Genomic DNA, 17178 nt, shown 5'->3' with positions numbered 1-17178 from the left:
AGGAATGTGTTGGCAACAGCTGCTGCAGAGCTGCACCTAATGCCCAGTTGAAGATGTCTGCTGATGGCCCATCAGTGGAAATAATGACACGTTTTTACCTTAAACTGGATTATTTGGTGTTACAGATCTATTTTAATGGAGAATTGTTGGCCTTAGCAGCTACTACTGTTACCGTGTCTGCATTGTCCACGGTACTGAACGTCTGTGGGAACAAGTAAAAGGAATTTGAGAGTAACAGCTTGCTCTTAATGTTCAGTAAAGAATACTCTTAGTTCTTTATTTCTTGAGATGATCATGAATTTCATTCCTTTTCTTTTCAGATTTAAGGATATTTTTCTCTAGCAAATAAAGGCCTGTTCTTGAGAACTGCTGGATGGTTTATAGAAATGCTGTAACTTCTATCTCCAAATAAAGTGAATGAGAATTGAATATTAATTAGTAGTTGGTGAATGTGAAGAAGTTCTTCCCTTTCTATTGTGAGATCCTTTCAAACGACCTTGATTTGGTACATAATGTCATTTGTACATTATCTTTACATTAAGATTATTTCAAATACAGGGTATTGTTCATCACGGGATGAGCTTTTCTTTAGGAAAATAGTTTGTATTCTCAGTGATTTTCTGGCTTATTTGCTGTTTTCTTTCTCCTCTTTCACAGCCAGAGGGAGCAGCCATTATAGCAGAAGCAGCATCAGTAATTTCATAGGTTTTTAAACAAATAAGTCATAGCCTGCAGTAAGAGACAAAATTTGTAGCATTTTGTGGGAATTTGTTTATCATCTAGCACTTCAGTAGTTCATCTTAATAATGGCTATTTTTGTGTGCTTTGATGTAGGTAGATATTGGAAGGAAGTCAGGGGGAGATTGGGACACCTCAATTTATGTGCTTTATGTGGTGGGATGTGTAGGTGGATTATGTCTCTAAACTCCCATTCTAGTCAACAGAAATGGAGTCACTCTTAATCAACGCAGTCCAAGGAGCAATTCAGGTCACTATCTGTTGAGCATCTACCTTAAGGCAAGCAGAAGTACTCTAGAGTCTTGACTGTTCTAATGAGGGTCTTACTTCAGTTACCCAGACATAGGCATCTCATGCCAGTTTTGATAACCTAATGTATTTCACCTTGCCTTCAGATACTGTTTAGAAAAATCTAGTTCTTCTACAGATCTTGTATCACATCTTCTGTCCAGGTGTCTTTGGCATATCCTAGAAGGTACTAGATGCACATTTATGCAGTTATATTAAACCAATGAGCTCTATTGACTATAATGGAAGCTGAGACACAAATAATTGTCATCTGCCTGTAAGTGCCTATAGCTGAAGATGGTTGCCTGAAGGGCAATCAGTGCAGATTTCCAAGAGGTACTCAGTACTCTCAGAAAGTAGACCATCTGTACAGTAAATATGTAAATATGTATGTAAATATTTTTAAAATGTATGCATTTCTTTTTGAAAAAATGGAAGAAATCTGAGTCTAATGCTGATGCAGATTATCAATTGCAGTGCTGAGAGGTGGACCACTTCCAGGAGTCTACAGGCTGCGTCAGCTTCACTTTCATTGGGGTTCATCTGATGACCATGGCTCTGAGCATGTTGTGAATGGAGTGAGATACGCCGGAGAGGTAAGGCTTAGCATGTTTTATTTTAAAATAGGGTATATAAAGTAACATTTGTCATTATTGTTTAGGTGGGACAAAATTTGTCGTTTGCTTTTCAAGGAGTTCTCTCTATTTATTTATCTGTGACATTTTCTTCTTAATCCCATCAATTCTTATAAATGTGAATCAGGTTGAAGTGATTCTCACATCATAAGAAAAGAAAAATACTATGTGAAACAAGTTTCCATGTTCTCAAATGAACGTCGCTTGAAACACAGGAGTGAATTACTGAGAAGCAATGAAACTTACGAAAACAATATTCTCAAAGTATAGTATTCTAGCAGAAGTATAAAATTGTAGCAACAGAAAGGAGGAAGAATGTGTTACCTTGATTTTCTACCACTATAGGATTGTAAGGGAAGATGAGAACTGTAGACTAAAAATATACAGAGCTTACATTCACATGGACTCTTTGCTAGAATTGCTGTAATTTGAAAGCCAAATGGAAATGAATCACATATCAGGAGATGACTTCTGAACTGCATGTTCTACCTGCTTACTTAAGCATCTTTTCTATGTCCTTCAGCTTTAAGATGAGATTTCTGTTCTTTTTGTCAACTTCCTTATTAAGATGCCTATAGTTTATTTTAAAGCAAATCATAGTCTAAATGGTAATATATGGCTGATGTAACTCATATATGAATTGCTGTCCCTTTTTTCTTTTTTGGAAGGCCCAATCCTCATTATTTGCTGCCCCAAACTCTCTCATGTATATGAAGAACTCTAAATTCAGCCTCTGATGGGTTGCTATTTGGTAATGGATTTTTTTAAACGTGGTTTTCTTTCTTTCCAGCTACATTTGTTACACTGGAATCCCAAATACAGTAATTACCTTGATGCTGTGAGAAGAACTGATGGAATAGCTGTTTTGGCCATATTTTTGCAAGTAAGTCAAAGCACACAGCCCTTCGTTGTACTGCTACTACAGTGTTTTCTATTCTTACAGGGTTAAAAAAGCAAAACCCTCTGAATGTATTTTCTTGGGATCGTACCACATTGAAGGGCTTGACTTTCAGTAATGCATGCTTTTCAAGTTATAGAGCATGAGTCATGTTATTTCAGATGGTATCCAATACTACACACACTTGTCCCAGCAGCTATTGTGTCACTATGTGTCTAGTGGAAGCTGTAAATCCAGATGTATTTGCCCCTGTTTTGGGGACGCAATGTCAGAAGTGGCCCTCTGACCAGTAGCAGTCAGCTGTCTTCTGTGCTAATCATGGATAGATTTCAAGGACAGATACTGCTTCCATGCTTTTCATGAATTTTCTCCCAGGCAAAACTAACTCACAGACAATACATATAACTTACCCTTTTTTAAAATCCTTTTAGTCTTAGCCTGAAATATTGGCCTTTCCTTTTTCTTGTTAAGAGACAGAAGGATGGACATCTGTGTTGAGATCAGCAATTGCAAACAGTAGATATGACAATGAAATCACAATTTTAAACGAGAAAGAAACTTTTTCCAAATTCTGCACTTGAGTCTGAAGAGTTGTTTATTTTGTTAGGCTAAAATTTAATGTCAACAGGAATAGCTGTATTGTGAAATCACCCATGATGCTGAGTTTCTGTGCTGATATCATTTCCTCATTTGGATCATAATATCTGTTGAGCTACAAACAGAGGATACAGAGGGAAGACATAGCGTACTAAGATGGTAGGGAGGGTAGGTTGGGTTAATGCATTGTAGTTTCATAGTTGATATATATTTAGGTGCACATATAAAAAAAATAGGAGAAAGAAGAAAACTGATTGAGCAGAACTCTTTGGTTAGCTCATGCTTTCTTCTTTACAGGTAGGGAAAACTCCCAAACCAGAGATGAAGAGAATTCTTGAAGAAATTAATGCTATCAAAACAAAGGTAACAGTGTTGGGCTTTTCATTGTAGGAAGATTGCTGCAAATTCTCAGGACAAAATAAACATAAAGTATGACTTTCCAGTTTTCAAATTCTGCTCTGCAACATTGCCAGAATATACTTGTGAATAAAACCATGGGTAGCTTCTCCTTAACAAGAAAAGTCCTTTCTTCCATTTATACACGAGCCTTCTTTGGCTTTACTGGGCCTTATCATTTTGTGGAAATGAGAGTCATCTCATCAAACTCTACTCACCTAAAAATTAGGCATGGAGTCTTATTCTCTCAGTGGTCAGTGGCAAAAGAAAGGCACCTTTGGAAATTGGTCCATTCAGTCTTGAAATAGGCTGCCTAATAGACCTCTGGAAATGCCACTGACTAGACATCTGTATCTCAGATAACATAAGTGATAAGAATCACACTGTCAGTGTACATTTCATAGGCTGTCCTGTTTGTTATTAGCACAAATATTATAAAGCTAGAGTACCTGTCTCACTTCATAATATGGTGACCTAATCCAATATTCAATAGATAGGCAGAATTCCCATAAGAAAGGAGGGAGGGTATTTCTGCACAGAAATGAAGGAAGCACATTGGTACGGGACGCTGCTTCACATGAGTTAGCTCAGGTACAAGAAGTAGCATTATGGAGTTGTATGCTGTGTCATGCTTTACTGTGAGGGTCGTTCCGTCCACTTATCTTTACACTGCGTCATTCTGTATTGTGTAGCTACGTGCTTAGTTTCCTTAGTTTGTACCTTTGAAGTATCAGAGTCACTCTCTGTACCAGAGCTGCATCTTTACCTAGTCTTGACTAGAGCTGTTGAAGAGTTTTCTGTTTGGTTTTGTTGTGTTGTTTGTTGTTTTTTTTCACAGGGGAAAGAAGCTCCTTTTCCAAATTTTGATCCTTCAATTCTTTTTCCTAAATCTCATGACTACTGGACATACCATGGGTCTTTCACTACTCCACCTTGTGAAGAGTGCATCACCTGGATTATTCTTAGAGAGCCTATCGTAGTCAGCTCAGACCAGGTAAACTTCAAATAGATGCTACTTTACCCACTTTTTCTTAGTTACATGCCATAACCCGATCTTATTGTTTTGACAAGGAAAATGCTCATTGGATTCTGTGAGAAATTGCATGATTAAAAGGACAGTGAAGAACTGAATGCCTTAGAAGCTACCTTGGGACTCCATAGGGAACCTTTAAAAGTCTTCAGAGGACTGCAGTCTGCAACCTAATATGTGCAATCAGCCTCTTAGACACATCTCTTTATCTGTCTCTGCATGACTCCTACATTAACTAATTGAGCAGAGATGATGACCTTCCGTACTTGGAACGGCTCATTGTTTCCTAGCCCATGTCAGGCATCGTGGTGGTTCAAATCCAAATTCAACGAGATTGGTGATTCCATCCGGTGATTCTTGGCATCATGTAACCAAGAAAATTATGGAAGTATTGTATCAGGTGCTTGATACCCATGTTTGTAGAAGGTATACCAGCTAAATTTTCACAGACAGGAGCAGCATCAGATATCTATAGTTTCTTGTTAATTTGAAAGCCTTCTGTGGTCACGTACCACAAAGACGTATTTCTTGTTAATCCTCATTCCCCCTCAATCCCATTTATAGAAATCTGAATGCCCTCTTTCATCACATTTCAGCCTATGATTCTACTCGTACCACACAAGTCAGTTTCCTCATCTGAGATTATTCCTCTTCTCAGCAGACTATAAGGGTACGATATCACAAATTTCAAGACTCCAGGATAGTGAGAACATGAACATTAATCAAGTGACTGACATACTATGTAGATATTAAATGTAGACACATGACGTTTCATTTTAGGTTCTCAAGGTGATCGGTGTTTTGTTGTATTGATTGATGTGCATATATCACAAAAAATATCTATTTCCTAGTACTTTGTATTTATGTGTCTCTTTATCTTTTAAAGAATAGAACTCAGGTATGATGGGAACCTTAGCTGGCAAAATATGAAATATGGTAATGTATTCATATAACTTGCAGCTTAATTTTCACGGCTTATTGAATTGTTCTGCCTCCTGTTTCCTTGCGCATCCAAAAATTAAAATACATGGGCTATTTTGAAGCTGGTACTTGTGTGAAAAATACAAATATGCTCTGGCTGGTTTCCACAAAATAAAACTGCTTAGAGGTTTATATTACAGAAGATCAACACTATGTTGTTGGGAAAAGTGTAGTCATTACTGAACATCTCTGATTTAAAATGTGTTTTTAAAGGAATAACTAATCACATCATTGGACCAGCTTCATGAAAAGATTTTTTGATCACTGCTGTATTTGGGTCATGGCATTTTTTCAGCTTATCTAAAGTTCATGAGTTTTGGCAAAGATACAGACTGTCCTCTAGCTGGTCCTACTTCAGAAAAAATGGAGTATTTAAGGTAAAAAAGAAATTACTACGTATAGATGGGACGTTGGCTCTTATCCTGAGATAAACGCTCTTCAGGCAGAATTGGCAGTGTATGTGAGGTACTGTATACAAATACAAGAGAAAGACTTTCCTCTCTCCAGAATGCCTGTAGTCTAAATAATGTATTCGTAAAAGAGGATTGTGTTACCAATTATTTCTAATCCTAGAAAGTGTACTACCATGGCAGCCTCATTAATAGTAATTATTTTAAGTGCATGTGCATTTACAGTGGATCGCTTGGATGCTTTTGCAGGCAGATGGTAATAGTAAATTAGCCACAAGGATAAGTGCAGTCACTGTGAATCAGTACTCTGCAGGAAAAATCAATTCACCAGAAATCCCAGTGAGATGTAGAGTGGGTGGCCTAGCTGCTCAGATTACTTTTAATAAAACGATAGGAATTTAACTGTGGAGTAACTTTATCCAATTGCAGACTATTTTTTTCACCTTTATGTAGCTGCAGCCTGAATACATTTGGGGTTTTTTTAACTAAGTAGGGCCGATCTTCCACAAATAATAATAAAAACCAGGAATCTCTTCTCTAGTAGTACTTTATCAGTATTAACAAAACTGATAAACTGTTTTCACGTCTTCCTGTTCCCATACAAATTATTCTTCATCTGAAAAACGAGATTTAGTTTCAGATGAATAATCCCACTGATGCATATTATACTGGTTATAAGTGTGACCTCATCATTGTTCAGGCAAATTGACATAGCTGGCTCTTCTGAGCCATGTAGTGAAGAGCAACGTTGAGATGCCTGAGCTAGCTCAGTCCATAAACTGGAATTAGTATAGTCACAGTGAACCCAGCTTTTACAACCCAGACAGAAGTTCTGCTTCTATTGGACTTGAACTCTGTACTGTAAAAGGTAGATACATCAGCGTAATGAATCCAGTTGCGAACAAAGTTGATGTGTGCCATGCATGGGGCTACATTTTCAAGTGTACACAAGGGAAAATGTATGCATCCTTTTCATGGTAAGCCGTTCAAACAGGGAAGTGTCAAATGTCGGAATCACAGCTGATATGCTTTCTGACTAATGTGCATGCCGGTGACAACAAATGAACATAATGTATCTGTAAGTGGGTATATCTATTGCATCCTTTGAAAATCAGGAAGCAGTAGAGAAAGAGCATTATACAGTTTTGAACAGTATGGGCAGAACTCTTCAAAAAAGCCCATACCTTGGTTAAAAAAAATGGCGAAAGAGAGTCAAGCCGCAGACCCTGTTTACGAACTGTTTGAAACCATGACCAAGTCATTATCCAGATTTACATTGCTGTTATTAATAATGGACTTTTTTGTGTGACTGCAGCAGAATATATCCTGTGCTACAGACCCACCACAGAAATTAACTATTAGTTTGTAATTTAGCCTTGACACCTTGCCATTCCAGAGGCTTCTTAACAATCCGATACTAAGGCAGGGTTAGAGTAGGAGAGATTTATTAGGGCGTAGGCTGTTCTACTTCCATTTTCTGAGGCCTTCTCACAGTTTCTATGACTGTACACAGTTCTGTAGACAGCACATAAAGGACAGTACTTCTTACAATCCTGTTCAGCTAGGAACCATTTTTTCTGTTTTGACTATTTCTAGGAATATTACTGCTAGGAAAAAAACATGAGTGCAGTTCTTGTGGTGATGGGGTGAAGGACATCTTCACAACTTTGAAGGAGGCTTTCTCCCCAGCTTCTGGGGCTGGGCCAGCCTCCTTCATTTAATTGTTGGGCTGTGGATTTGATCCCAAGGGATTTCCATCAGGACACTTTGATTTTTGCTCTCCTGCAGATGGCGAAGCTCCGCAGCCTATCCAAGAATGCCGAGAATGAACCTGATCTCCCCCTGGTTGATAACTGGCGCCCGACTCAGCCTCGGTATTTCAGGATGGTGAGCGCATCATTCCTCTAGGACGTGGCTCACACTGGGTGTCCCTGAGTGCGGCCACCTCTAGAACTAAGAGATGGTTTTGTTTTGTGTCCTCTGTTGCATTTAGACAGAACTGCAGCTGTAGGCCCAGAGGCTAAAACTTTGAATCGTGAAATGTGAATTTCACTTTCAGAGGATAAGAGCTACTTAGGCAAATACTACCATTAAAATAGAAATAGAGAATCTTTTTGGCTCTTCATAACTGCTTTAACATTAGCTGTTGTTCATAGTACAATGGAAGAAAGAAGATGCTACTAACAACTACAAAACCATTTTCCATTGCCCACATGTCCCTTGATGCTTGCCTTATTCCATGCTAAAGAGGTTGCAATTAAGAGAAGTAATTGTTTTCAGCATAAAGCCTTATTTTTCAGTAGCTGTTTTCAGCATTATCCGTATCCTGCTCTGAGCTGCGCCAGTTAATGCTCAAGGCATTCTTGGAAATAAATGAGAGCATTCTTTTGGTATTCAATACTCACATAAAATATGAAAGGATAGAAAATTGCTTCATTGCCATTGATAAAGAGCTAAGCTTTTAACTTCTTAAAACAATGGACAGGTGAAACAGAGGTCTATTCTGAAAATTGTATCCACTGAGGTATATGCAGTTAAAACTATGGAATGGAGGAAAAGAGCCGTTTCTGTTTGTGTCACAACTGGTTGTCCATATTAAAAGACTAATTTGCATTTTAATGTTTTAGCAATCAAAGTGACATGGGTTTTGAGAGCTTGACCTTTGTATCCTGAACATATATTTTCTCCATGTGTGCAAGTGACTTTTCTGTATAAAAAAGAGTGTTAAGACAGCAGACTGTCTTAAAAGACTAAGAGTTCTTAGTCTTTTTAGTCATCTTTTTGAGGCAGATTCTCAGTTCATGTTCAAAAATATATGATCCTTCTGTCAATGAGATTTGTGCATAAATATATCTGAAGCCACAGTTTGACCCTCCTGATCAAAATGCAGTTGACCAGAGTGTTCTTGTCTCTTGTTTTGGCATAAAGAACAATGAAACAGGATTGTAAGCCTATACTTGAAATAACAGTATTTCTGCATTAAAAAAATCCAACGATAATAAATACAGTTACTTAAGAATTTTTGTTCTGTATGGGTTTTTTTCCAATTTTAGAAACATGTAAAATTAACAGAATTTTAAAGAAATTTTAAAGACTTGTCAATGTCCTCTATAATACACCTTCATGGAAATCAATGATGGATAGTATCTTTTTCAGATGTTTGCTTGAACTACAAGAGTACTGACAATATTTCATGTGACTGCAAGCAAGGAAATAGCATCTTAAATATGCTACATTGAGACATCCACATGTATTCTTTTAGTGAGATCACCCTATTCTGACAGTGGCTTTCTTGTAATGTCATGTGAATCAACTCCTTCGTAAGTTGGTTGCACAGTGGAAAAGTTCAATCTGTGTCTAAAACAATTAATATGAATAGTAATTTACATTGAGCTCTGGAAATACAAAGCAGCTGCTGCTCCAGCAGTGACTGGACTCTTATCTGCCATGTGCTAGGGCAGGAGGATGTTGCTGAGCTTGGTGATGAGACAGGGGTTATACTCCCTGTCGCCAGGTTCCTCACTGTGACAGTTTCTGGACTGTGTCCTCACTTTCCTTTCTTCCTTCAAATAGGTAGTGTTTAGGTTGGGAAATTCCACTTAGTCATTGTTAGTATTTCCCAACAAATTTCCCAAACAGATTGTGTTGGGCTGTTCCTATTTGCACTTTTCTTTGTAGCCACATTGTGAAATGATTCATAAGAGTTAACACCTATTTACACTGCATGCACGCATTGCTGACTTCGACACAGATTGTCTTACATGTACATACTTACTCAAATGGATGACTTACACCAGTAAAGCCTATGCAGGTCCCTATGTTTGAAAACATATATTTTTTTAAAACACTTGATTGAAGACCAACTGTATCCTGGGCTGTGTCAAAAGAAGCATGACCAGCAGGTCAAAGGAGGTGATTCTGCCCCTCCACTCCACTCTGGTGAGACCCCCACCTGGAATACTGCACCCAGCCCTGGAGTCCTCAGCACAAGAAGGATGTGGACCTGTTGGAGCAGGTCCGGAGGAGGGCCACGAAGGTGCTCGGAGGGTTGGAGCACCTCTCTGATGAAGACAGGCTGAGAGAGTTGGAGTTGTTCAGCCTGGAGAAGGCTCTGAGAAGACCTTCTAGCCTGGAGAAGAGAAGGCTCTGGGTAGATCTTATTGCAGCCTTCCAGTACCTAAAGGGAGCCTACAGGAAAGCTGGGGAGGGACTTTTTACAAGGGCATGTAGCGACAGGATGAGGCGGAATGGCTTCAAACTGGAAAAGGGGAGGCTGAGATTAGATACCAGGAAGAAATTTTTCACTCTGAGGGCGGTGAGGCACTGGAACAGCTTGCCCAGGGAAGTTGTAGGTGCTCCACACCTGGAGGTGTTCAAGCCAGATTTGACGGGGCTGTGAGCAACCTGGTCTAGTGGGAGGTGTCCCTGCCCATGGCAAAATGATCTTTAAGGTCTCATCCAACCTAAACCATTCTATGATCCTATGAAATACAATTTCTTCCCAGGTGGGTCATTTCAGGACAGTTTAAAGCATAGCTTTGTGTTTGCCCACTGGTACTCAACACTGTTAGCTCTGGGGATAAGAATATGCTGCTGGATTGTGCTTTATACTTCAGAGGAAGGTTTGATCCATAAACATTTCTTTATCTCATAAATTTCTAAGTAAATAGGCAAAACAACATCAGGAAATGTTCTGTATCTGGTAACTGATGTTATTCTGAACAGAGGTGCAAGTCACAGACTGTCACTGACCATGCAGGACAGGGTTCCAATAGACCCAGTGCTTCCTGCCTTCAGGTGGAAATGGCAATTTCGTGTTGCGTGAAAATATGAGAAAACTTTCTACTTGTTTTTCTCCAGTCAATTCTGCAGTATGTATCTGTTTGCTTATATGTTGCTTCATTAGAAAAAGGAATTTTGAAGCAATTCTGTGAATTAGAATATAGGTTACTTTATAATGTGCTTTATTAAAATAAGGTGCACATCTTGGAGCTTAGAGCAGGCTTTATCTTTCTTGCAATTTATGCTATTGCAAAATTGGGACCTGCAGTCTCAGAGTTTTTTTAAGAATATGGTGGTTTCCCAGTCACACTTTGCAAAGGAGCTCTCTGAGTTTTGGAAATGAAACTGAGGTCAGCCTCATCTTCTAGACCCGTGTTCATTAACTTTTAAACTTAAAGTAACCTCTCTAAAGAAAGTGTCATTTGACTTTTTCATGCAGTTGGTTTCATAATATCTGTATTTATAATTAGTAAAAGGTAGACTAAATTAGGCTCTGGATTGTGTTGACTCAGCTGCAGATAGGAGAAAGCGTGTGAATGTGGGTTTTGGTGGTTGTTTTACAGACCCCCTTCCGATGTTTAAGGGACTCTCCGAAGTAATGATGACAGATTGAGAAAAAGATGGTTCTGCAGGCATCGTAAAAAAACAGTAAGTGTAGGGGTAGAAGGAAAACAAAAAGGCAACGAATGGGGGGCACTTCAGGGGCACTGTAAATTGAGCTATAAGCTAAAAGTATGAGGAGATTAGTGAGTGTTTTGAGGGCAGCAAGGGAGGAAATGTGGGGTGCTGTGGGTCAGCATTTAGAATGTGGTCGTGTCTGATGCAATTTTCTTTTCTCTCTGGCAGCATTGATTGTTATTTTGCAGAGGTTCTCCCCTTGCTTTTAGCTTGCAGCTTTCTGTAAGCACAAGGAAAAATTAATCACTGCTATGACTGAATTCAGGTCAGCGCAGGTCACTGTAGTACTAACATCCCACACATCTCCCTTCTACCTGCACATCTCCACTGTGGGGTCGTGTTCTGTGCCCAGCGAGAGCAGGGAGCCCTGGGTTCAGAAGCACCTGGTCAAAAGGGAAGACATCAAATTTTCATCTGGGTGGGGCAGAAAACAATGAGTTCCTCCTATATTTGACTTTACATACCATGTATACATGACCAAACTTCGTGATATCTGCACTAATTACGAGCAGTCCCTCTGAAACAGAAATGCAGACATGACACATGCGGCCACATTGCATGGCTCCTTGACGACCTCCTCTCCAAGTTACGTTTCATCTGCTGCAAATGTCAAAAATAATTTGACTCGACGTAGCTCTGTGGGGCTGTGAGTCCTCCCAAAACTTGAAATATTTCAAAGGGAAGGCTGTGTCTGTGTCCATGTCACTGGCAGTCTGGAGTACACAAGTAAGAAGGTGTGTGTGGAATGAAATCACAGCTGCCGTAGCACCAGAGACGTGATTATGCTCATCAACAGTGAAAATGAATTTCCATCAATTTTAGGTAGGATCTAAACTGTCTAAACTTGATCAGACTAAAAGATATCCATGGTAAACATGTGGGAAGTCCATTTTCTCATGTTGCTCATTGGGAACCTCTTCTCGAGCTCCAGCATCATGCTGATGGGAGAGGCTATCCTCGGGTTACCTCTGTGCAGCTGAGCTTGAAATGACCAACTAGCAGTCTCGCTTTACGAAGGTCTCTGAGGCAGGCAAGAGGAGGGAGATAGATATCAATCTAAAATGTTATATAAAAATAAACGTGGATTTTAGTGGGGAAGAAGAGGCAAAATCACTCAGGTGATAGATATTTTTGAAGAATTTAGACTCCTCAAGTCTGCTTTAGATAGGACTGCGTTTGATTAAATGTGATTTATTCTATATCCAAATTTATGCCTTAGAAATTTCACTAGAGTCATCTATGCAACAACGGACAGTCTTTAGAGCCCTTCTTTTATGTTAATTAAGACAGTGTTTTGCAAATTATGTGTGTGGTTGTTAAGACCATGAGAAGAATTCTGAATTATTTTGCCCAAGTTTAAGATTTAATTGAAAAAAAAAGAAAAAAGGTCAAATTTCTCCTCATGATGAAGGAATCTTGACAATTTAAACAAACACGACTATACAGTAATGTCTGAAGCAACGCTGCAAAATATGACTTGCCAACTTCACTGCCCAAATTCTGTGGTTTCGCGTTGTTTTGCTGAAAGAAAAAGGAGAGGTTTTCTGTGACATCGTTTCATCAAAAATGTAGTCCTTAGGGCTAGAATCAGGCTCCCGTGCACTTTTCTGCTCCTTGTAGTAAAGTGTCCTGTGGGGAATATTTGGGATCACACAAAAAAAATGGCACAGACGCTCTATCCTGTCTGCCGCCCGTGTGGCAGCAGTGGTGGCTCGCCGGTGCTGAGCTCTCCCATCTGTCAGCTGGGGAAAGCCGTCCCTGGAGAAGGACACGCAGCTGAGCCCTACCCGTGACCAACAGAGGACACGTCATGCCTCTAACAGAACATGCCGGAGTCTGGCTTGGTTTGGATAGCATTTCACTCCCTCGCCTCGAAGCCTTTGTCCCATCGAACAGACCGATGCATCTGTGGTTTTATAGCTTACTGTCTGGCTGTATATATGTGTACCAATACATACACAAAACACATATGTGCTGTGTAAATACACATTCTGTTACCGTTTTTTGTGACTGTGGGGTAGCATTTTGACTGAAATCGCAACCAATTTCAGACTGGTAGGAGAAAAAGCATCCTTCTAGTGAAGTTAGTCTTGCGTTTACCAAACCTGCCTCTGGCTGGCCGCCTGTCACCACACCTGGCTGTCTTCCAGCATAAAGCAGCTGAGGAAACAGCTCCCTTTCCCTCCTTTTCCAAGAACAAAACAACCTCAGCATCTTGAAGCAGCTCTGCTTCTTTCTGAGACCACTGGAGCTGTTAATTACCTTTTCCACTCCCCAGCCTGCAAACTGCAGTGTTAAATTTGAAGGAGCTGAAGATGATGTGTGGTGAGGCTAAAGAGGGAGAGCTGCTCGTGCAAGAAGGAGGGCAATGAAGAACCGCATGGGTGGAAGATCTCAGGGAAGAACTGGTGAAGACTGGGCAGATAGCAAACAGTTACAGGTGATCACAGTGAGATGTGCAGAACTGATCATAGAATCATAGAATCATAGGATGGTTTAGATTGGAAAGGATGTTGGAGATCATTGAGTTCCAACCTAGACCAGGTTGCCCAAGGCCACGTCCAGCCTGGCCTTGAACAGCTCCAGGGATGGGGCCTCAACAACCTCTCTGGGCAACCTGTTCCAGTGCCTAAAAACCCTTAAAGTGAAAAACTTCTTCCTAATGTTTAATCTAAACCTGCCCTCTTCCAGTTTATAGCCATTCCCCCTCGTCCTATCACTACATGCCCTAGTAAAAAGTCCTTCCCCAGCTCTCCTGTAGGCCCCCTTTAGGTACTGGAAGGCCGCAATAAGATCTCCCCGGAGCCTTCTCTTCTCCAGGCTGCACAGCCCCAGCTCTCTCAGCCTCTCCTCATAGGTGTGGCTTTCATTCTTTATGTCGTACAGCAAGATGGAGACTATGTGGTCCCACATGCAGGTACACAGCGGCTTGGATTAACACCCATACTTCTGTAAATAGACAAGATGGTCCCCTAGTGACACAGTGCAGGTGGCTGTCTGAAACACACAGGTTTTATAATGAGGCAGAGAATCTTGTTCATTAGATGATTAATTAGACCTACATTTTTGCCTTGTATTTCTGTGGGAAAAGGTGTGTGTAAAAGGCATGGGTTTTTTTCCTGGGTTTCCTTCTTTTAATGCCAGCACACATGTTCTGCTCTTCAGCAGTGGGGCTGAGCGTTGTCTAGAGTTTGTGATTCTTTACCTAAAGAAGACACAGAGAATGGCAGCAGAGATCTGTGGAACCATGTCGGTGAGTCTCTACTGGAAAGATTTGTAAAGCTCTAGCCCCAGGATTTTTCTGCATTGGACAATATTTCGAGGATTATGGTATATGGAAGGGAGGCCTTGCAATTATTGCAGTTCACAGTGAATGACTAGAGCAGTTTGTGGCTTTCCAAAAATAAGAATGCATTTACTTTCAAAAAGGGTGATCACTGGGAGTCTCAGAATGCTAGAGGACAATACACTATCTATGTGGATATAGCCAGCAAACTGGGACATGGACTAGGAAGTAGACAAAAAGGTTTTTTGGAAAGTTTTGTAGATTTTTTGGTTGCTATCAACCTATGAAATTGTTTTACTTGGGAGAAGAGGAAGACAACTTTCTTGACCCTAGGAACTATGGTATACACATAACACTGGAGAATAAGAGGATAATGGGTACTTCAGCCTCCTCAGAGCCTTCTGCATCACTTCTTTTCACAGACTAGGCTTTAGATTATCTAGCAGCCCCTATATTAGGTGTTGAACCTTGGCATGGAGGCCACACTTGAATTTCTGACAAACCAAATGCTGCTCAACAGCCTGTGAACTGGCACTGATGTAAAGACCCAATGTTTTCATCAATGGTTTTAAGTTAATCATTCAGTTTCAGAAAGGGATTAAGCCCTTTTCGTTGTCCCTCATACCACAAACTTGCCACATAAGTTCAGGAGAGCATTTAACTCCGTTTCACAGTAAGTTTTGCAGTAAGTATTGTACTTCTCATGAATCAGAAACCTGACATGGATTTTAGAACTTTAAAAGAACAGCTTTTGGCCTCTGACTAAAGAACAGCTCTGATCATGCGTGCCTGAACACAGGGTGACAAGAGGTTTTTCACCAAAATGGAAATTCACAGCCTCAACTTCTAAGACACAGAAGTGCCCTTGCAGCAAGTGATACATATCCCAAAACAAAATTAAAACTTGTTTCTTCCTTTCTCCAAGAGCTGATTCTCAAAGGCTGTCCAGCTAATTTGTATAAATTCTTGAATAAAGTATGAGCAGCTGCAGTTAGTGTCCAGTGTGGTCCAATCTGATAGCAAAGGAAAGCACGTGGTTATGGCCCAAAAGCCAATGCCATATTTGGGCAGATTTTCTATTCATCCCATCAGTAGCAGGGGTGCTATTCCAGATATCCAAACATTCAGGGAACTATAACTCTGACTAACAGGGTGTGGACTGAAATATTAGTCTTTGTTAATTGAAAAGACAGTTGTGTAACTTAATGATATTGTAATTAATGAGAACACTGTATGGAAGAAAGAAGGACCAGGTTGTCAGCCCACCTAATCAGACAGACCTTTATGATTCTGTAGGTTTAATTAATTTTCTTTTTGCCATCAACTTTGCTATTGCAAAGAGTTGCTGCTGCCTTTCAGATAATGGTCTGCAGGATTTTCTGGCAAAATATGTGAAGATGATTCTTTCGATTTCTTTATTTTAGTAAAGGCTGCTGAAAACCAGTTCTTTGTTAAGAGAAACAGGGAAGATTAAAATAGTTCCCCTTAGGGCACTTACTAATCACAGCTGCAAAAACATTGACAAAAGCCCTGAATGTCAGGGAGTGAAACCATTTTGCACATCTGATACACCACAGATCTATGCTGCTGTCATAGGGGAGTACTGCTCCCTTAGCTAGAACTAGGGATTCGCAGAGATGCCTGATGCTGATTAGGGTAACGATCCCACTTGGGATCTCTGTAGCTTGGGTAGGGTTTTCTGTTATGAAATCTGGCACAAGCCTACAAGTGCTCAAGTCAACTTCCACGCATCAGCATCAGAGAGACTCACAGTCATTTTTATTCATTGAGATTTGACATCATTATTACAAAAAAAACCTACTACAAAGAATATAATGATACTTTTAGTCATTAAAATTCTATTCCTTTATTGTGTATTCCAGTTATGTGCTGGCTTATGGTTCCCCAGATGTTTAAAGTCTGCTAGTGAAGGAGCTCTGGGACATGATTGAAATAACAAGATGCCGATACTATAGAAAAACATGAAAAGGTGAGGATTGCAGGTAGTGTTCAAATCATCCAGACATTGGAACAATATTTGTGTACGAGTAGACTATGCTTCCAGTAGTTCACTCAAAAGTATTTGATTGTTGAATGAATGAGTAGCGTAGCTTCTGCTACCTTCCCCATTTATTCAGTGCATTATTTAGCAACACGAATTGATATGTGAAAGAATAATCACCCCAAGAGAACAGACCCTCATGACTGAGCAGTAAAATTCCAACATGCATAGATAGTAAGATCCTTTTTTTCTTTTTCCTGTGACATTAAGGATGTGTCTACATTAGTTGTGTACTTCAGGTGAGGAATGTAATTTTAAAATGATTCTCCATGCCATTCCCGTTTACTGCTCTTTGGCTGCAATTGTGGAGTAGTTTTAGGTGAAAGGGAACCAGAAGTGAACCTGCCCTCCAGGAGGGCTGCTAGTGGACTAATGATAGGATGAAAGAAAATGGCTT

General features: G+C 40.0%; 1 protein-coding gene across 1 annotated transcript in view; it reads left to right on the top strand.

Moving 5' to 3' along the window:
* LOC104292544 (carbonic anhydrase 3-like) overlaps positions 1-8980 on the top strand; it is a 15789-nt gene extending 6809 nt beyond the window's left edge. The window contains exons 3-7 of the mRNA XM_009891947.1: positions 1504-1622; positions 2452-2544; positions 3454-3519; positions 4391-4546; positions 7762-8980. Of these exons, the coding sequence (XP_009890249.1) occupies positions 1504-1622; positions 2452-2544; positions 3454-3519; positions 4391-4546; positions 7762-7881 (554 nt within the window). The 3' untranslated portion in view covers positions 7882-8980. The remainder of the gene's footprint in view (positions 1-1503; positions 1623-2451; positions 2545-3453; positions 3520-4390; positions 4547-7761) is intronic.
* The last annotated feature ends 8198 nt before the right edge of the window (positions 8981-17178 follow it).

Source organism: Charadrius vociferus, unplaced genomic scaffold, assembly GCF_000708025.1.
Source record: "Charadrius vociferus isolate BGI_N301 unplaced genomic scaffold, ASM70802v2 scaffold15, whole genome shotgun sequence".
NCBI classification, from domain to species: Eukaryota; Metazoa; Chordata; class Aves; order Charadriiformes; family Charadriidae; genus Charadrius; species Charadrius vociferus.
This window is presented reverse-complemented; position numbering and strand designations above follow the sequence as displayed.